The 20016-nt window shown below is 60.7% G+C and overlaps 1 protein-coding gene across 2 annotated transcripts in view; it reads left to right on the top strand.

Annotated features, from left to right (window-relative positions):
• The window catches only part of CSNK1G2 (casein kinase 1 gamma 2), a 43907-nt gene extending 24288 nt beyond the window's left edge, over positions 1-19619 (top strand). Inside the window, exons 2-13 of one of the 2 annotated variants that reach the window (XM_038163495.1) lie at positions 1957-2453; positions 9899-9939; positions 10443-10512; positions 10906-11054; positions 11868-12102; positions 12307-12392; positions 12746-12830; positions 12907-13055; positions 13435-13518; positions 14995-15099; positions 17075-17181; positions 17665-19619. In XM_038163495.1, the coding sequence (XP_038019423.1) occupies positions 2267-2453; positions 9899-9939; positions 10443-10512; positions 10906-11054; positions 11868-12102; positions 12307-12392; positions 12746-12830; positions 12907-13055; positions 13435-13518; positions 14995-15099; positions 17075-17181; positions 17665-17719 (1353 nt within the window). In that variant the 5' untranslated portion in view covers positions 1957-2266 and the 3' untranslated portion in view covers positions 17720-19619. The remainder of the gene's footprint in view (positions 1-1956; positions 2454-9898; positions 9940-10442; positions 10513-10905; positions 11055-11867; positions 12103-12306; positions 12393-12745; positions 12831-12906; positions 13056-13434; positions 13519-14994; positions 15100-17074; positions 17182-17664) is intronic. The other variant, XM_038163496.1, reaches the window with a different exon arrangement.
• Positions 19620-20016: the final 397 nt, after the last annotated feature.

Raw genomic sequence — 20016 nt, 5'->3', positions numbered from 1 at the left:
CTTGAACAGGCAGGTCCCACAAGTGGCACCCCAGCTCTCTGTGCCTTTGAAACAGCTCTGATCCCTCCTGGAGAGCAGTGGCAGTGTGCCAGGATGCTGTGGAGAGTGAGGATTTGGTGTCAGGAGGGGGCTGGGAGCCCCCCTCAAGGGCTGTCCTGCCCCTGGACCCTTACACAGCCAGTCCTTCCCCCTGCTGAGCTTTGGCTTTGGTGTCTTTTTCCCTGGGTTGCTCTTAGAGCTCCCACATTTCCCTCTGGGTACCCTTGAGCATGAGAAGATTTTTTTTTTTTGTTATTAATAGCTATTGAGAGCCAGTAAAAAGTTTTACGGGGTTTGGCCAAGCATCAGAGCTCGCAGTGTGTTCATTTCCTGGAGCTGGAGGGGGGTGGGATTGCTTGGATAACCCTTGGGGTCAGCAGGAGTCTGTGGCCTGGGGGCTCTTGAGGGGCTTTCAGTGGTGTCACAGGGGCCTGGAGAGGAGCAGAGAGAGGTGGGGAGGGGGTAGGAGGATGGCAAGGGTCAAGCCGGGAGCAAAACCAGAGCAGGGGGAAATGGAGGTGTGGGTCTCTCATGTGCCCTCCCAGTGTGTGCCTGGATCCTGTGTGACCCCTCCTGTCCGTGTTTAGCTTCCTGACTGTCCTTCCTGCCTCCCACATGAGCACCCCTGCAAGGAGGAACCCAGCCTGACCTCCCCCAGTGCAGGGGAGTCCCACTCTGGTGAAATGCTGGAGGGAGGGAGGGCTCAGTTCCCTCTTGGGCACCTGGTTCCTCGAGCACGGAGCAGGTCCGTGGTCCTTTTCATCCCAGTCTTGTGTCCAGAAGGAAGCGAGGGTTTGGTTGGCCTTGATGTTGGGCTGTTGTACCCACGTGGGGACAGGCAGCTGCACAGGGATGTGTGTGGAGCCAGTGTCATGGAATCGTGGAATAGTTTGGGTTGGAGGGACCTTTAAAGGTGGCCTCATCCAGCCCTGGCATGAGAAGGGCTATGCACACGAGAAGGAGCTCCCTGCTTCAGGGGGCTGAGATGATTGCTGCCTGTCTGTGGGAGCTGAGGGGAACCTGAGTAACCCCACCAGCAGCACGGGGCTTTCCGGCAGCCTCACTGGAGCACACAGGGCAGGCAAGGTGCCGCACCTCTGAGCAAACAAGCTGCCACGAGCATCATTTGCTCTGGCCAGTGTCACAGCGTTGGCCCAGGCTGCAGCCAAGGGGCCTCACTCCCAGCTTTGCAATTAAAATCAAGGTTGGTTGATAAGAGCAGAGGAGGAGGCAGTGGGATGTTAGTAAGTTCCTGTTTGCCAAGTGGGTGTTTCCCCCAGCCCAGGTGGGCTGTGGTGGGGGCCTTGAATGGGGCTGTTCCCCAGGAATCGTGTCCTGGGCAGGGCTGCTAGGACAGGATCCTGACCCACCACAGCAGAGGCTGCTGCTGGAGTGAGAAGTGCTCCAACTCCACTGGCCCCTGCCCCTGGATCCACAGGGACCCTCCCAGCCAGGTGAAATCAATTTCACTCCATGGGCAGCCCCATGGCTGGCATGGTGTGCCCATAATGCTGGGTTCACGTGCGTCCTCTGCTTCTGGGGGCTCTCAGAGTCCCTGGCTGGTGCCTCTGAATGCTTCCAGAAGTTGCCAGCAGCCCTTCCCCATGGGGACAGTTTTGTCCCCACATCGCTCTTGGTTGGCTCCAACATGGAGACACTCATCAACCCTTTCACCTCCGGCTGACCAAGCTTTTTTAAAATTCATTTGTTTGTTTATTTAAACCAACATCTCAGGCATGGGGCACTCTGGGACCTGATGTTTATCCTAGCTTCTCCCACCCCTCAACTGCAGCACTGTCATTGCTGTAGGAATTACCTGTCTGCAGGGAGGGTGCTGGAGGGACTCTGAGGAACCCAGAGCCCCCTCTGTTGTTCTCTGCCTCCTCATACTGATTTTCTGCCTCTCCTTTTGCACAGCTGGGACACCGAGGAGCTGCGCTGGGAGGACCCTGTCTGCAGGATGTTCCCTCCACCAAAGAACTCCCTGTGAGCGGCGATGATGACAGTCCCGGCGGGACCTTGGGAAGCACTAACATTTCAGTAGCCCAGCAGCCGTGGACGGCCTCTTCCCCCTCCTTCTCCAGACCCCGCCCTCCCAGCGCTCACCGGGATGGTGTATTAACCAAGAGGAACCCTGCTTCTTTCCTCCTCACCCTTCCATTTTCGGCAGCTCTGGGATTTGTATGGCAGCAGCGTAACCGTGGAGAGGCCGGGGTATCACAAACTTATGGATTTTGATAAGAGAGGAGGGAAAGGGGAGCTGGAGGAAGGTAAAAGAATGTCCAAGACAGGTGGAGGAAGGAGTGGTCATGGAGGCCGGGGTGCTGGAACCAACTCGGGAGTCTTAATGGTGGGTCCCAACTTCCGTGTCGGCAAGAAGATTGGATGCGGCAATTTCGGGGAGCTCCGTCTAGGTGAGAAGGGTCATCTCTGTCCTCACTGTACCCACTCCTGCCAGGATTGCCCTGGCATCCTCCTCCTGCAGCGGGAGGAGCTGGCACAGGCTGTGGCCATGGGCGCCGGGCTGCTGGCAGGCACACAGAGTGGAAGCATTGCCCCTTGCAGGTAGCCCTTGTTCTGTTGCAGAGGTTCCACCTCCTTCATCCTTTCACGCTGTGCTTGATCTACCAAGGCCCATCCCAGCCCGAAGGACTCATTGCAGAGGTGTTTCCCATCTCCTCCCATGCCTGTTGCTCTCTGGGTCTGCCGGGGAGAACGCTACAGGCTGGATCTGTCTGTTGTAAGCAGTGGTGGCCACGGAGATCTGGGTGTCCCCCAAATCCAGGAACACCGAGTGAGGAAGGATTCAGGAGATGCCACTGTGTGCTACCCAAATCTCACCCCACTTGTGCTCTGGGTGCTGCCCTCTCACTGTGCCTCAGGACAGGGGATGGAGCATGGGAACCTGAGGGATGTTCACTCTGCTGGGACAAACATCCAGGGAGGAGAATCTGTGTTTTATCCTGGGTAAATTCTTCAGTTGTTGAAACTGGTTTTTTGAGAGACTCTCCTGAAATTCTGTGCAGGTCAGAGAAAGGGAGGAATAAAACCCAAGCATCTCCCGTAGTCATTTTCCATTTTGAACCAAGTTTATCAGCAAACTCCTGTTTGGAGGGTGGGGAGGTTGCTCCTCTCTCAGGACTGGGAATGTCCCTGGAGACTTTCAGCAAGCTGTTAACCCTTTGCTTGGCATCAGGCAGCTGGAGTGGTCTGGCAGGGCCAGGCACCTCTGTGCCAGCAGCGCAGTCTGGACGTCTCCAGGAACAGGAATGTGTGGGTGGAGTCCCTGCCAGCTGTAGCACTGTCCTTGGCTGTGAGTGCTTTGGGAAGGGGCTTGTGCTCTGGGAAGAGGGAAGAGAGGCAGTCCCCAGAGCCTGTGACAGCCACAGGGTGCTGGTGTTCTGTGATATTTTAAGCAGCTCCTTCTCAAACTGAGCTCTGAGCTAAACCTGCCCTGACCGTGGGCCTGGGGAGGAGCTGTGCCAGCCCTGGCTGGGGTGAGGTCAGTTCCCACCTCCCTGTGTGGGGAGTTAATGTCAGCTCTTCCCGGAGTGACAGACTGGCTGGTGCCAGGCTCACCCGTCCCGTCCCCGCACTTCCCGGCGGGATCGCCGCGTAATTGCAGAGCTGGGGAAACGCTCTGGTGGAAATCCAGCCAAGCAGTTCCCCTGTTCAGCTGTCTCTCCTGCTGTCATGAGGAGCTCTGAGCCTTCCTCCAGACCCAGGGCTTGTGGAAGGAGAGGTACTGGGGGATTTTGCCACTCCAGCTGCTCCTTTCGGTTCCCTGGGTGGATCTGAACACTCCTGCTGCAGTGCCTCCCTGCTGGGCCAGTGGACAGAGAGCCCCGAGCTGTGCAGGGTCCACCTGTGTCCTTGCACCTCCTTTTCCTTGCTTGCCACTGAATATTCCGCAGTGGATCTGTGTTTCTGGGTGAGCTGGATCCCAGGATCCTGCTCTAGGCAGGAGGCTGGGGCTGTGTTGCTTTGCTGTGCTCAGTGCTGAGGGCCAGTGTGACTCCCCCCCTCACCTTGGCCTCCCCCTCATTTTCCAGGGGCAGCACTGCGGGGACACGAGTCTGACATGGATCTGAGGAATGTCTGTCAAACTGACACTGAGGTTGCTGCAGGGACCTGGGAGCAGTTGGGCTCGGTTTGCTCGTGGCTGCAGGGACCAGCAGCGAGCTCTCGCTCCAGGGCTCCACAGTGGTCGATTCTCACAGTGAGAGTTTGTCCTTGCCACCAGCAAGAGAAGCTTCCAGTCCCTTCACGTGGCTTTTTTGCTCTGTCACACCCTGCAGTGCCTGGGCATAACATGCTAGAGGCCTGAGCACGAGATCTCATCACAGCAGTGGAAGCCACAGCTATGTGGCTTCTCTCCTAAAATCACATCTCTCTTCCTTAGGTGTGCCTCCAAACTGCATCAGGGCTCAGGAATGCTTTCAGGATTTAGGGATTCCTCCAGCTGCAGATGAATGGCAAGGGACCAGAGGGCTCCTGCTGTGAAGTGGTGGCATGAGCAGGGATGTTGCCCAGCTCTTGCTGGGCACTCTGCTTCCCCTGGGAACAGAGAATTCAGTCCTCAAGGCTTTAGAGCCCAAACTGCAGCTCAGTATTTAAAAGCTCCCAGATCTTCTTTGGCCTTTTCTCTCTCATAACAAAGGCCATAAGATCTTGAAAAAATGTACCTGAAGGCGACTCTTCCAGCTCCCAGTGGTGGGGAGGGAGGAAGGGGACACTGTCTTCCTCAAAAAGGTACCACTTTGCCCTATTTGTCCACCACACCAAGGGGCACGTGGTGATCTGTCCTTAGGGTGCTTCAGCTCAGCTGCCCCAGGTAGAGACGCATCTCCACCCATGCAGGAGGTGTCCAAAATCAAGTCATCTGTTTAAAAATGAAATATAAAAAAACAATTGGCATAAGGCGTTTGCGGGAAGCCAGAAAGGGAACGATGTGGGCAGGAGTTGTGGGTGCCAGGGCTGTGCGTTTGGATCCTGCTTCTCCTTGTCCCTGCTGGCCTTGGCATCCTGGGCAGTGCAGGGACGTGGTGCCAGTCCCAGTCTGGCAGAGCTGCCAGCCAGTTCCTCACTGGACCAGCATGACTGGAGAGCTGGGCTGGGAGCTGGAGCAGGGTGGCTGCCCCAGCCCTCTGGCACAGAGGGGCAGGTTGATGTTGTGCAGGTGCTGGGTCCTGTTACCTTCTTATATGGTGAAGCTGGTGAAGCTCATCCCTCCCCCTGCCAGCCTCCAGCTGTGGTCCAGCACCAGCCCAGCTCCTCCTGGGGCTTTCCAACAGCATCCCAGGGCAGTTCCTGCTGCCTGCAGCCCCCTGAGCTCCCCCTGCCCACGTGCTGCCCACAGCCAGCCCCGCTCCCTGCCAGGGTGGGACGCTGCCCCCTGAAACACAAGGCAGCAGGACGCTGGTGGCAGAGTGTGGCTGGTGGCTCCTGTGCCCTGGCACCGGGCACAGCTGAGCTGCAGCCCTGCCAGCTCCCTACACCCCAAGAGCAGGGCCAGCACACTCACAGAGAGGGTTTGTTGGAGCAGGCTCCTCTTAGCAGCTACTCAGGAGGGCTTGGGATGGGCTGGGGTAGGGGAGACAAGGAAAACCCAGCCATTCAGCAGAAAGGTCAAAACTGAGCCCAAAGCACCTGGGTGCTGTGCAGGTCCTGTCCTGGTGCTGGGCTGCCTCGGAGCCAGGAATTGCCCTTAGTCCTGGCAGGCTCCCTGAGGGCCCCCTCCTGAGCCTGGCCCAAGGCTGGTGCTCCTGCCAGGCTGTGCCATGGAGCTGCCCCAGGGCAGCCTCAGCCTAGAGCAGGGTGCAGGGAAGGATGGGGGACCTGGCAGCAGCTGCTGCTTCTGTTCTTCCAGCAGTAAACTTCTGCAAATGTGCTTTTTGCAGCTTCTCAGTGCCCACCCCTCTCCCCCAGGCTGCTGGTTGCATTGCTGCTGGCAGCTTGGAGCCACAGCAGCTGTTTTCCTTAAAAATTAAAAGCTTGAAATTAATTATCTTTTAAAGCAAACTGGGGATTTTGGAGGGAAGAACAGGGGGGGTGAGTCTCTGTGCAGCGTGTGAGCCAGGAGCAACTCACTACTGCAGCTGGGCCAGGGCCATGCCAGCTGAAGGGTCACCTGCAGGTACTGGGGACATTGCCAAGCTCTCCTGAGCTGTGGCTCTCGGGCCTGTCCTGCAGCCTCCCAGGAACTCACAGGGAGACACACAGAGTGTCTTCTGAAAAAGTGTCTGGGCTCAGTGCCCTGCTCGTGACGCCCTTCTTGTCCTGGGCTCTGCAGAGACCTCCCTGTGAGCACCTGCAGTGTGGCCAAAGGCTCAGCCACCTCCCAGAGGCCAGAGCCACAGACCCACCACGTGCCAGAGGTGGCACGCAGGTGGATTTTGAGGCTTTGGGAGAGAGGAACCCACACAATTCCTGCTGCTCCTCCCTCCCTTGCTGAAGGCTCAGACTTGCTTTTCCTCCTGCTTGTTCAGAGCCTCCTTTACAGAAGGCCATGCTCTAAAATAACATTTTTCTTCTGCTGGTGTTAAAGCCCAGCATTCCACAGAGCTGTCATTGCTTGGCCTGGTACAGCCACTGTCACTGGAGCTGCAGTGCTGGCAGGGCTGGGCCTGGCTGCCTTTGTGTGGAGCTGCCTCATCCCCTGTTCCTCCACTGCATTCCCAGGTCTGGGAAGCCAAATTCCAATCCTGGTGCCCAGGCACAGCCAAATTCCCGTCCTGGTGCCCAGGCACAGCCAAATTCCCATCCTGGTGCCCAGGCACAGCCAAATTCCCATCCTGGTGCCCAGGCACAGCCAAATTCCAATCCTGGTGCTCAGGCACAGACAAATTCCCATCCTGGTGCCCAGGCACAGCTCTGTGCTGCTGCTGCTGCTGCACGAAGGTGCCCGGCGTGGGCACAGTGCTGTGCCACGGGCAAGGGGCAGCCTCAGTGCTCTCTCACAGCAAGGGGCTGGAGTGTGTCCAGAGACAGGAATGGAGCTGGGGCAGGGTCTGGAGCACCAGGAGCAGCTGAGGGAGCTGGGAAAGGACTCAGACTGGAGAAAAGGAGGCTCAGGGGGGACCTTGTGGCTCTGCACAACCCCTGACAGGAGGGGACAGCCGGGGGGGTTGGGCTCTGCTCCCAGGGAACAGGGACAAGAGGAGAGGGAACGGCCTCAGGCTGGGCCAGGGGACATTTAGATTGGAAATTGAGGAAATTTCTTCACTCACTGAAAGGTTTGTGAAGCATTGGAACAGACTGCCCAGGGTAGGAGTGGAGTCACTACCCTCAAAGCTTTCAAAAACATGTGAATGTGGCACTTGGGGACATGGGCTAATGTGAACATGGTGGTGCTGCTGGCTGATGATTGGAGTGGTGATCTGAAGGGTCTTTTCCCACCTTAATGCTTCTGTGGTTCCATGGTTCTGAGCTGCTTGGATGGAGACCCAGCTGGGAGCCCGTGCAGAGCTGGGCTCCTCCTGGCTGCCCTGACGTGCACGAGCAGGTGCTGGGCACTGCTGCCAAATCCCTGGGGAGGGACAGCAGAGAGAGCCAGGTCCAGCTCTAACACACCCTGGCCCCAGGCCTGGCTGCCTGCTCCTGCCTCCAGCCTGTTCTGATCTCACTCTGCATCCTGCAGGTGCTGCCAGCTGGGTTTGGAGGCACCTCTGGCACTGAGCTGGGCAAAGGCCCCTGCAGTGCAAATATTTGCTTTCTGCCGCCCATCTCACCACTTTTCTCTTTTATTTCCTTTCAAAAGCACCTTTTGTGCTGCAAGTCCTGCCTGCTCCAGTCCTCCTAGGCACTCCCTGGGCTCTGGCACATTTTGGGTGTCAAAGTTGCCCCCTTGTTTGCACTGGGGCAGAGCAGGTGGCTCCAGGAGCTGGAGTGGGGAGTTCCCTGGCATGGAAGGAATCCTCCCTCCTTGCTCTTTTGCTTTTTCTTTTCTCTTGGTATATTAATCTCATGACAGGCCAGTTCTGCTATCTGCACCTTTTTTAATTTGGAAAGGGGAAGCAGAGGGTGGTGATTTGACCAGTTCATACCCTCACTTCTCCCCATCCTGTCCATCAGCTGTGTCCAAGCCCTCCAAGGAAGGGCTGAACCAGGGGAGTACCAAATGATTTGGGCTCATTTTTGGGCTGGCAGAATGCTGCCAGCTCCAGAGCCTTGTTGCTGGTAGCTTTCTGTGCCACCACCGTGTGGTGGGGACAGGACAGATGCCACTGCTGGGGATTCTCCTGCCTCCATTCCTTCTCCCTCCCTGCTGAGTCCCTTTTGCAGTGTCCCTCTGGCAGTTTTCCTGCCATGTTATATTTTTCCCCCTTCAAATCCTGCCTGACCTCAGGGAAAATCCAGCTGGGAGTTTTCTGATCGCATGTTGCTGCCCTGGAGGCAGCAGTAATTGTTTTGGACTGAACTGTACAGCCCTGTGGAGCCATGCACAGGTCTGGGGGTGTCCCACCTGCTCCCCAGGAACTGTCACTGCGTGATAGGACAAGCCCCCTGGATCTGCCACACGCTGTGTTCGCCAGACATTCCTCCCTCCCTCCCAAATCCCTTCCTCCCTAATCGCTGTGAAGGGATTTGCTTTTTGCAGAAGCAGCAGACAAAGTGGCTTGGCAGAAGTCCCCTGGGATGGGAGAGGGTCAGGGAGGCAGCAGGATTGAGCCCCTCCTTGGCTGCAGAGCCCATCCCTGGGAGGAGCTGCTCCATTAATATCTCCCATTCATCCCTCTTGCCGTAATCCTGCCGAGCGTGGCGCTCAGCAGCTGCCTCTGATGTCACCCGGCCAGGATTTATTGCTGCTTCAGGTGGAGAGCAGCAGTGGGAGCAGATGAAATCTTACGCCAGGAGGAGCTTGTTCCCTAAGCAAATTGCTTGGAGAAAATCCGAGGAGACAGATGCAGCTCCCTCAGATAGCCGCGTGCCAGGCAGGGGGATCGCTGGGATCTGGAGCCTGCTGCCCTTAACCCCCCCTGCCCGGGCTCCCGAGGGCTCTGGCACAGGGAGAGCTCAGAGCTGTTCCTGCACACCTTGAATCCTGGCCTTTATGGGCCTGGGCAGAGGTTGTGCTGCTGTTTCCCAGGTGTGTCCCCTTTTCCTCCCCCTGGTTTTGGGGGGATGTGGAGGCACCCTGAGCTCAACCTTCTTGTGGTTATGGTGTGAAAAGTCCTGTGCAGGTGTGGAGCCCTTTGGGGGTCCTGTACAGGGTGCTGGGTGCCACGGCTGCTCCTTCTCTCCCCTGGGCTCTTCCTGCAGCCTTCAGCTCCTCGTACAGTCTAGGCCATGCTATGGATCTGCTCCTGGCTTCCCCTGTACCCCTGGCGGGGCAGGACCATCCCCAGGGATGAGGTTCATTCACACACACATACACAGAAGCGTGTGTCGTTCCCAGGAGTGACCCCAGCCCTGGGGGACAGATTCCCACCTGCATGTGGTGCCCTCAGACCACTGCCAGCTGTGCCAGTGCTCCTGGGTGTCCTTCCCCCCTGCCACCTTTTGCAGGGTCCCTCTGGCCATCCCTCCATAGCCCCCTCCCCCTGTGGGACTGGGAGAAGCACCAAGTCTCAGCCTTGTCCCATCCCTGCTGCTCCCATCAGCCTTGGCTCCAGCCCCCAGGAGCCTCCCCATCCCCGAGGAATCCACATACCCCACCTGGGGATAATTAGCAGGCGTGTTGCAACTCCCCACAGTGGGTTCTGCTCCCTTGTGCCTTGAGGCTCCTTCAGGTGTTGTGAGAGCTGCAGAACCTGTTCAGAATGTTTTTGAGCCCAGGAGCCCTCAGGGACAGCGGTGGCTTGTGGTGGGGGTGATGCAGGGACTGCTTTTCATCTCCTTTTTGTGTCTCTCCCCGCAGGGAAGAATCTCTACACAAACGAATACGTAGCTATCAAATTGGTGAGTGGCTGTCAAACCAGGGAGTTCTCCATGGTCGAGGTGGGGGATGTTCCAGGCGTTGGGAAGGAGGCTTCTCCCCTTTCTCCCATGGTGTTGGGCTGGGATGTGATGGATGTGGTGGCTGTGGGGGAGCTCTGTTCCCGCTGGGAATTGAGGGCAGTCTGGGAACACACATCACTGCAGGAGGGCGGGTCTGGGCAGGGAAGAGCTGAGTCTTGCTTCTCCCTGCCCTCAACATGGCCTGTGCTGTGCTCAGCCAGTGCCAGCAGCAGAGGGGGTAGCCCCACTGGTACCTGATCCCATTAATGCTTTCCCTTCTCTGGATGAGATGATCTGGCTCCCGTATGGGCTGATTTTCTCTCATCATCCCCTGAGGCTTCATCTCCATTTTATACCAGTTGCTCCCAACCCCAAATGCTCTCAGTCCAGCTTCTGCCAGCATGTGAAAGACGTGTCTGAACATCCTGCCTCCTACTGAACTGTTCTCCTTTCTCTCCTCCAAGGAACCCATAAAATCCCGTGCCCCCCAGCTGCACCTGGAGTATCGGTTCTACAAACAGCTCGGCAATGCAGGTACGGGGCTGGGCTGGGCTGCCCTGGGGAGCTGCCTGCCGGGGGCACTGCAGGGAGAGAGGCTTTCCCTAAATGTGACTCTGCAACTTCACCCCCAGCTGGAGCTCCTGCCCATCTGCTCCACAGGGAGAGGCTGGTTTTACACAGGCGCCTCATCTCATCTTTGATCTCTTTGGATTTAGTTCTTTCCCCCCACCACCCCTGCAGCAGAGTCGGGGATGCAGATGGAGCTGCCTCCTTCCCCCTGCTGCCCCGGGCAGGGCCAGGCTGGCTGTGCAGGGAGGGCAGTGCAGGGACATTCCCCTGCAGCCCCTGTCCCTGTCTGGCAGTGGCATGGCTGTGACAGCGTGGCCCTGCTGCAGCCCTGCACAGCCCCTGCTCCATCTCTTGCAGAAGGAATTCCTCAGGTTTACTACTTTGGCCCCTGTGGGAAGTACAACGCCATGGTGTTGGAGCTGCTCGGACCCAGCCTGGAAGATCTCTTTGATCTGTGTGATCGGACCTTCACGCTCAAGACCGTCCTGATGATCGCGATCCAGCTGGTGAGTGCAGCCCTGCAGCTCCCCTGCAGCCCCTGCAGCCCTGCACTGCTCCCTTGCAGCCCTGCACCTCCCCTGCAGCCCTGCACTGCTCCCCTGCAGCCCTGCACTGCTCCCCTGGCTGCCCTGCACTGCTCCCCCGCAGCCCTGCACCTCCCCTGCAGCCCTGCACTGCTCCCCCGCAGCCCTGCACTGCTCCCCTGCAGCCCTGCACCTCCCCTGCAACCCTGCACTGCTCCCCTGCAGCCCTGCACTGCTCCCCTGCAGCCCTGCACTGCTCCCCTGGCTGCCCTGCACTGCTCCCCTGCAGCCCTGCACCTCCCCTGCAGCCCTGCACTGCTCCCCCGCAGCCCTGCACTGCTCCCCTGCAGCCCTGCACCTCCCCTGCAACCCTGCACTGCTCCCCTGCAGCCCTGCACTGCTCCCCTGCAGCCCTGCACTGCTCCCTTGCAGCCCTGGGGAGCAGGGGGTGTGTGGGCACCGTGGGCAGGCAGCATGGGCATCCCACGGGGAATGGGGAGAAGATGCTGGCACAGCCCAGCCTGGCTCACCCGTCCCTGCTGCGGGAGGGCTCTCCACCCCTCACAGCCCCTCTCGGAGCCTTGACAAGCATCTGAGTGTGCCCGGAGCATCTCACTGCGTGCCCAGAGTGCAGCTGGCCTGCGCCTGCGTCCCGTGGTGGGAAGGAGCCAAGGTGCCCGTCCTTGGGGCTGGGCCAGGCTGAAGGAGCAGGGCCGAGGCGGCCGGAGCAGGGCAGGGGCGTGCAGGACTCGGGGTGGGACTCTGCCCTGGCACTGACACCTCCTTCTGCCCCAGATCACACGGATGGAGTACGTCCACACCAAAAGCCTGATCTACAGAGATGTCAAGCCAGAGAACTTCCTGGTGGGGCGGCCGGGCAGCAAGCGGCAGCACACCATCCACATCATCGATTTTGGCCTGGCCAAAGAGTATATCGACCCCGAGACCAAAAAACACATCCCCTACCGAGAGCACAAGAGCCTGACAGGGACAGCGCGTTACATGAGCATCAACACCCACCTGGGGAAAGGTGTGTGGGCACAGGCAGCCAGCCCTGCCTCCTGGCTGAAGGGAGGGACTGCAGGGCAGGGCTGCCAGAGGTGGGGATGGGGACAAGCTGCCTCTCCTGCTCTTCGGGGTGCTGGCGGCACACATGGGGTGCTGCAGGACCTGGGGGCTGGACAGGGGCAGTGACTGTAGTGGGAACGACCCATGTCTCTTTTCCTCCATGCAGAGCAAAGCCGCAGGGACGACCTGGAAGCGTTAGGGCACATGTTTATGTACTTCCTCCGTGGGAGCCTTCCTTGGCAAGGCCTCAAGGTAACTGCCAGCTCCTGCTGCCCGTGGGCATGGCTTTCTGTGGGTGTGGCTCTGCCCTGGCACGGGGAGGGGGAAGGTTTGGCCCCTGGGGTGTTGGAGGGTTAGCACCCTGCCAGCTCTGAGCTCCATGCCAGGCCCTTGCAGGGCTGAGCAGCTGCAGGTCTCCCTGTGTCCCCCCAGCTGCTCTCACAGTGGCTGTCCTGGAAACGCTGGGGGTTTGTCCTCCAGACCTGCCCGAGGAGGGAGTTCCTTGGGAAGAAGTTACCTGGGAAAGGGGGCCCAAGAAATCATACATGGTGTGACAGCCCAGGGCAGTGCCTGGCCCCTGTGCTGACCCCTCTTGTCCCCACCAGGCCGACACACTAAAGGAGAGGTACCAGAAGATTGGTGACACCAAAAGAGCCACCCCGGTGGAGGTGCTCTGTGAGAACTTCCCAGGTGAGAGCTCTGCCCAGCCCAGCCCCCCGCCCCGAGCCCCCTGTGCCCTGTCCCCTGAGCCCCCGTGTCCCCGCAGAGGAGATGGCCACGTACCTGCGCTACGTGCGGCGCCTGGATTTCTTCGAGAAGCCCGACTACGACTACCTGAGGAAGCTCTTCACAGACTTGTTCGAGAGGAACGGTTACGTGTTCGACTACGAATACGACTGGGCAGGGAAACCCCTGGTGAGTGCTCAGGGCCTGGGGGCAGAGCGGGAGGCACCCCAGGGAGCAGGGGCAGCAGCCAGGAGGAGGTGACCCTCGGCCATCCCTGCCACACACTGTGCCCAGGGCACCAGCTCCACCCTCCTCACCGGTCATGGCTCCAGGGCTGTGACACGGGAATTTGAGGCTCTTGGAGCCAAGGGGACCCCAGCGGCTGAGCTGGCACCTCACTTTCTGCCGTGGGTGCATTCCTTGGGCTTGCTGCAGCCAGATACCAATCATGGCACTGCTGAGGCAGGGGTAGGGGCAGCGAGCAGGCCCCGGTTCTGGGGGGTTTTTTCTGGCTGCAGGGTGTTGGGAGGGCTCCATGCTGCACTGACATTGTCCTTTGTGTCCCCAGCCCACCCCCATTGGCACGATGCACAGCGAGGTGCAGGTGCAGCCCCCGAACAGAGACAAAGCACAGCCACACACCAAACACCAGGTGAGCAACGGCACGGCCTGGCTGGGGCACGGGGCCATGGGCTGGGCAGCTCAGGCTGCAGCTCCGGGGACATGGAGCCCAGCGGGGATGGTGGCAGGGACTGGAGCGTGGTTTTCCCTCAGTGCTGTCTGTGGGAGGAGTTCCCTCCCACAGCTCTGGGTCTGTGGCTCGCCGGGGCCCAGGGCGATGTCCCTGTGGCCTGGCAGAAGAGGGAGGAAGCACTGTGGGGGCTGTAGTGTGACTGGGGGGTGCCAGGCCTGGACATCAGCTGGGGAGGGGCAGGGTCCAGCCTGGGGTGTGGGGGAGGGCTTGGTGCAGGCTGAGCCACCTCTGCTAAGGACACTGTCCCCATGGGGGACTCGCTGCTCTGCTTGTGATGCCCTTCCATCAATGGGACAGTGACACAGGACAAGGGAGGGCAGGATTGGTGGGGCAGCTTGGCAGCATTTTGCCCCATGCTGGGGCTGCCTTTGTTCTGGGAACGGGCAGGGTGCAGGGAGCCCAGCCCGGGGCAGGGAGTGGGCAGAGGTGTGTGGGAAAGGGGCCAGGCTGCTCAGAACTGCTCCAGTGCTGTGGCCTGTCCTGCCCTGGTGCAGGACGGGTGTGTCTGGCACTGCTGCCACCGAGAGCAAAGCTCATGTGTTTCCCAGCAGTCCTGCACAAACCCATGTCCTCCCAAACCTCCTTGGGGGCAGAGCACCTGCAAAGGGGCTGGAGCAGGGGGTGCAGTGCCCTGTCCTACCCAGGCTGCTCCTGCCCAGCCCATGGAGCCTGGCACAGGCCCTGCTCTCACCAGCAGAGCTTCCTTAGGGAGAGGGAAACATCTTCAAATCACCTCTGGCTCATTTCGGGAGCTCGCTCCCAGTAAGGGCTGCTCTGTGGCCCCAGCACCAGGGAAGTGCCACGCTGGCCATCCCTTCTCCAGGGCAGGGGGAAGAGCAAAGCACAGAGCTCCTGGAGCACAGGAGCAGTGTCCAGCCTGGGGACACTGGGTGTCCCCCAGCTCTGGGGCCGTGCTGTGCTCACCGGGGGAGGGTTTGGCCCGGCTCGTGCCACACAGGCCCTGCCGAGCCCTGCGTCGTCCTGGGGATGCGGCGTCACCGGGGCCTGGCTGCAGCTCCAGCTCTGCTGCCCCAGCCCACTCCCAAACGTGGCCCCCAGCCCCGCTGGAGCTGGCCCTGCTCCACGGGCTGCCTGGGGCTGCCTGTGGGGGCGTGTGTGAAGGTGGCAGGGGGACACAGACCCCCGTTGTCACCACAGGGACCGCTCTGGGAGCCGCCGGGACGGTGCTGCACGGGTGCCCTCCGCAATCACCAACTCGAGCTGCTCCGGTCATGTTTTTGCTTTTGCATGTCTTATTTTCTCGACTCCCTTTGCCACTTTTCCCACCCCTTCCCTCCACTTCTCCCTTCTCTTCCCCATTCTCCCTTTTCTTTTGTTTCTTTTCATTCTGTTCCTCCTGCCTGTCGCGAGCAGCCGCCCGAGGGGACGGAGTTGTGGGATCCTCAGGCCGGTGGGCAGCCTGCCGAGGAGCCTTTGGGAGCTCACCTGGCAGCCGGCAGGCTCGGGGGGTCCGTGCAGGTACATGAAACCACGCGCCTGGGGCAGGGGCGGGCGCGGGAGGGAGCGGAGCCACCCTGGGCCTCGTGGCCGCCCGCGGAGCCGGGATCAGCCCCGCTCCCCCGCCCCGGGGCCACACATGCCAGGGTCCTGCCCCGGCTGCAGCACGTCCTGCCTGTCCCTGTGGTGTGACGGGATGCTCCCGGCTCGCAGACGAGGCTGGTGCTGCTTCCCAGGGGCTGCTGGGTGCCCTTGGTGCTGCCAGGGGGATTTAGAGGGTGGGTGGAGATGGATGGATGATGGATGGAGGATGGATGGATGATGGATGGATGGAGGATGGATGGATGATGGATGGATGGAGGATGGATGGATGATGGATGGATGGATGGAGGGATGGATGGATGATGGATGGATGGCTGATGGATGGATGGAGGATGGATGGATGATGAATGGATGGATGGATGGATGATGGATGGATGGATGATGGATGGATGGATGATGGAGGGATGGATGGATGGATGATGGATGGATGATGGAGGGATGGATGGATGGATGATGGATGGATGGGATGGATGGATGGATGATGGAGGGATGGATGGATGGATGGATGATGGATGGATGATTGATGGATGGATGATGGATGGATGGATGGATGGATGGATGGATGGATGGATGGATGGATGGATGGATGGATGGCACGCTGCAGCACGGCAGCTGGGTGGATGTTGCTCTGCCCCCAGTGCCGCTCATCTGAGCAGGAACTTCCCTGCGCCTCCTTGACTGGAGCCCTGGCTCCAAGCCCTGCTTCTCCTCCCTTCCCGGGCACTCCTTGGCCGTGTCCCCTGCCCGGCCCTGCCTGGGTCCCGTGCTGGCGCCGTCAGCCCCGTGCTCGCCGCCCTCGCCGCCTCCTGCCCGCTGCCGCTCAGCCCTGCCTTGGCCTGGGGGTCTCTCCCTCATGGATGGTGGCACATCCATGCCGGGTCCCCTGGCTGGACCTGCGGCGCTTCCTCTGTCTCTGCTTCCGTCCCCGCCGCTCCTGCTCGTTCTGCTGCTCCACGGTGGCTCTGCTGGTGCTGGGCTCAGCCGTGGGCGCAGCTCGCGCTGTTGCCGTCACGGGGCCGGGCACTCCGTGGTGCCAGGCGGGCCGTGGGGCCGGGCACTCCGAGGGCCCAGCTCATGCTCTGCCTTGCTCCTCCTGTCCCTCGTCCCCTTCCTCCTCCCCACTCCTGCTCTGCAAACCCTCCTGCCGTGCTCCGCCTGCGCCCGGCACTGCAGGGTGATGTGCGGGGGGGTCTCTGTGCTGGTGTCAGGGGCTGGAGCCTGACGTGGCCCTGCTGGCTGGGCACTGGCTGTCGGGTGGCAGCTCCTCCAAGGGGCTGGGGAAAGCCAAGGGTCCTCGCCGGGGCCGAGCAGCTTGGAGAGTGTTTGGCCTGTGCATCCCCAGGGAGCTCCTGGCTTTGCCTGTGGGCAGCAGGCACAGGATGGCGATTCAGGCACCTCCCAGTTGTCTTGGTGGCTTGGATGTCCTCCTGGCCGTGGCACTGTGGCTGACCCTGCTGCCCTGGTGAGTGGGCAGGAGCTCAGGGATGCCTGAGCCCTCAGGGTAGGCACTGGGCTGAGTCTTGGTGCTGGGAAGCAGAAGTCGTGTCCAGATGCTCAGCTGTGGGCAGGGCTCCTTGGAGCTGTCAGCTTTCCCAGGCCCTGTCTCTCACCCACACGGGAGCTGGCTGCCATCATGCCCCTCTCCTGGTGCAGGGGCTCCCAGGAGCTGGGATCCTTCCAGGGGCGTTCTGAGGGGCTCAGACCACTGATGTGATGGGGCTCTTGGGGAGAGCTCAGCACTGAGGCCGAGCGCTGCGGTCTGGGTGACGGCACCATCCTGCCACCAAGGGCACCTCGGTGCTCCTGGGCAGAGCTGGGTGTCTCCTGTGCCCCTCAGGGAGGGGAAGGGCTGCAGACCCCCAGGCTGTCCCCGCTGACACTCATCTCTCCCCAGGTGATGAGCTCCACCAACGGAGAGCTGAACACAGATGACCCGACGGCAGGACATTCGAACGCCCCCATCACAGCCCCCACCGAGGTGGAGGTGACAGACGATACAAAGTAAGGCCCCAGCCCTGCCCTCGCCAGTGCTGGGCTGGAGGAGGGGTCAGCAGCTCCCCCAGGAGGCCTTGTCCAGTGCCCTCCGGGGAACAAGAGCCCAGCTGTCCCCTGGCACCCCGTGAGGGATGTCCCTGTAGGGCCACCACCCCCCCAGCCCTTCCCATCTCGCCCTGCCCAAGGCACAGATGCATCCTGCATGGATGGATCTGGGACTGCTCCTTCTCTGGAGTCCCCGCCTGGCCCTGGCTCATGGCCTTGTGCGCTATGATCAGTGTCACTCCCCTGGTCAGTGCCATTTGCTGTGGCAGGTGTCACTTTTGGTGGCCGTTGCGATGCTCCCAGTCCAGCCCCTGCCATGGACCAGGGGCACTTGGTGGAGCAGCTCTGCCCAGGTTGGACTCACCAAGGCACCGAGGGGTTTCTGTCCTCCCTGACCCCGGGGTTGCCGCGGCCCCGGCGCTGACGGGTCCCCTCTGTCCCCAGGTGCTGCTGTTTCTTCAAGAGAAGGAAGAGGAAAACCACCAAGCGTCGCAAGTGAGCTGCCGGGGCCGGGCGGAGCGGCGAGCGATGGCTCCTCTCCCTCTGGCCGTGGCTGGATCTTGCCCCGCGGAGCCAATGGCCCCTCGGGCCGGACGGGGACGGGGGGGCCGGGCCGGACGGGCTCCCCCAGCGCCCCACGCGCAGCTGGGGAGCGGGGCCTCCCCAAACTGCTTGTCCTTTCCTCCGCCACTCGTGGCCGTTTACTCGAACCAAGCCCAACTTCGCCGAAGTTCCTGCGTCAGTCAAACAGAAAAAAAGAAAAAGAAAAACCCACGGCATCACTTGTTTGAGTTTGTAACCGGTCTGAAATGGGGATCAACTACAGACTCTGACCCGTCGCTGTCAGAAGAAGACGAAGACAATTTCAAGAGCAGTGGGCTAAGGAGGAATATTTTTTTTTTCTGTTGCTTCTTTGTCTCTTAAGTTAATTTAAAGTGAGTCTCGGTGCAGAGTGCTGAGTCGTCAGTCTTTGACCGTCATCTTCAGTGTTACCGAATTCTGCTCTTCCTTCCGGCCCCGCCCCGGGTCCCGCCGGGTCCCCCCGGTCGGGCCGTTGGTGGCGCTCGGGCGGGGAGAGCCGGGGGCGCGGGGCGGGAGAGGAAACGCGTTTACAGTTCATTTACGATGCACTTTTGCGAGCAATACAGGCGCCGTCCGGTCCCGCCGAGAGCAGGTCCGAGGCTCCCAGGGGCTGGGGGACACAGGGACGGCCGAGACCAAAGGGACCCGTGAATGGCGGTGGCAAAGCAGGGAGGGGAAGCGAAGCAGCCTCGTCTCTGGTGCTGCCGTGTCTTGGGGCTGGATGTTTCCACAGCAGCTGTAGGTGTGGGCAGGGCTTGATCGGCCTCTTGGTTTTACAGCCCGAGCCCCCCGAGGCTGCTCCCGGGGGGCCGGGGCTGGGGGCCGGGGCCGGGCCGGGCGGTGAAGGGCGCCGGGGTGGAGCGGCTCTGGCAGCGTGGAATCCCCGCCATGGCATCCTCCCGCTGCCGAATCCTCCCGGCCCGCCCCTGGCGCTGGGGGAAATGCAGGTTTTGGAACTGACACACGGACACCCCCCGCACCCCCGTGTTCCTCGCCACCCCCGGGGCACTGCAGCTCCCCACTGACTGACCCCGAGCGCTGTCGTGTGTATTGATCGTGACACATTGGGGGGGACACACACTTATCTTTACCAAAACCCTGTTGTTCTGCCCCGAGAGAAGGGGCTGAGGCTGTGCTGGGGGGGCGGGGGAGGGATGGGACCATCTGTGGCTGCTTTGAAACATTTGTCCAAACTGACCATCTCGGGGGGCTGGAGACCCCGCATTGTGGAGGGGCTGGGGGGGCGTCGGGTCTCCCACGGGGCCGCGCCCTCCCCACGGCCCCTTCTTCATCCTAAATTCGGGATTGACCCCGGCTTTGGCTTGTCCGGGCTGCGGCCCCAGCTGCTGCTGCGTCCCTGGCCACGGCGGGAAGGGGACGTGCAACGTTTGACCTCGTGTCCCCGGCGAGGCGAACAAACGAATTTTTAAAATCGCCTTAAAATTTTCACTGGAAGCGGTCCCTTGTCAGCGCGTCGGCTCAGAGCAGCCCCGGCAGAGGCCGAAGAGGAGCCGCGGAGGGGAAGGGAAAGCGGCCCCGAGGGTGTGCCCGGGGTGCCCGGCTCTGGGCGCGCACCCTCGGCCGCCGGGGCCGTGGCCCGAGCCCGGGACTCTCTGTCCTTCCAGCGAGGAGTCCAAATACTGCGATTGTACGTGAGAGCGTTTGTTCCATTGCGAGTTTAGTTACTGCTTTAAAACCAAGTGTACAGATACGGCATTTCAATTTCTCTGATGCTTCCTGGAAGCCATAGAATTTAGGGGCTTTTTTTTTAATAAAACCAAAAAAATAAAATAAAAAAAAATCTTTAAAACCCAACACGTTCTTCCGTGCTTCGTTGTGTGGCTCGCAAGGGTGAGGACATTGCCCAAGCACCCCCTTTTTTGTTGGAGGCTCCCTCAGCAGTGGGTGGGAGCAGCCCCAGCCCCTCGCAGGGGCTCCCTGCCCAGGAGCCTTTCCTGGAGCAGCAGAAGGAAAATCTCGGGGGGACAGGTCAGGGGAACAGCAAGCAGCAAAGCCGCTGGCTCTGGGCAGCCCTCCCAGGCTCCCGGCAGATGCTCCTGCAAAGCCCGTGAGTGAAGAAGGTGATGGTGCAGGAGGGTGACTCCAGCAGGGAGCCAGGCTGGGCTGGGCTCCCCCTGCTCCGGGCACTGCAGGGCCCCGAGGCCGAACTCCAGCACGGCCGGGAGCACTGGGAAGGTGCCCTGGGCCCAGGGG

This window comes from Motacilla alba, chromosome 28 (assembly GCF_015832195.1).
Source record: "Motacilla alba alba isolate MOTALB_02 chromosome 28, Motacilla_alba_V1.0_pri, whole genome shotgun sequence".
Lineage (NCBI taxonomy): Eukaryota > Metazoa > Chordata > Aves > Passeriformes > Motacillidae > Motacilla > Motacilla alba.
The sequence above is the reverse complement of the archived record's forward strand: the minus strand, read 5'-3'. Positions and strand labels throughout refer to the sequence as shown.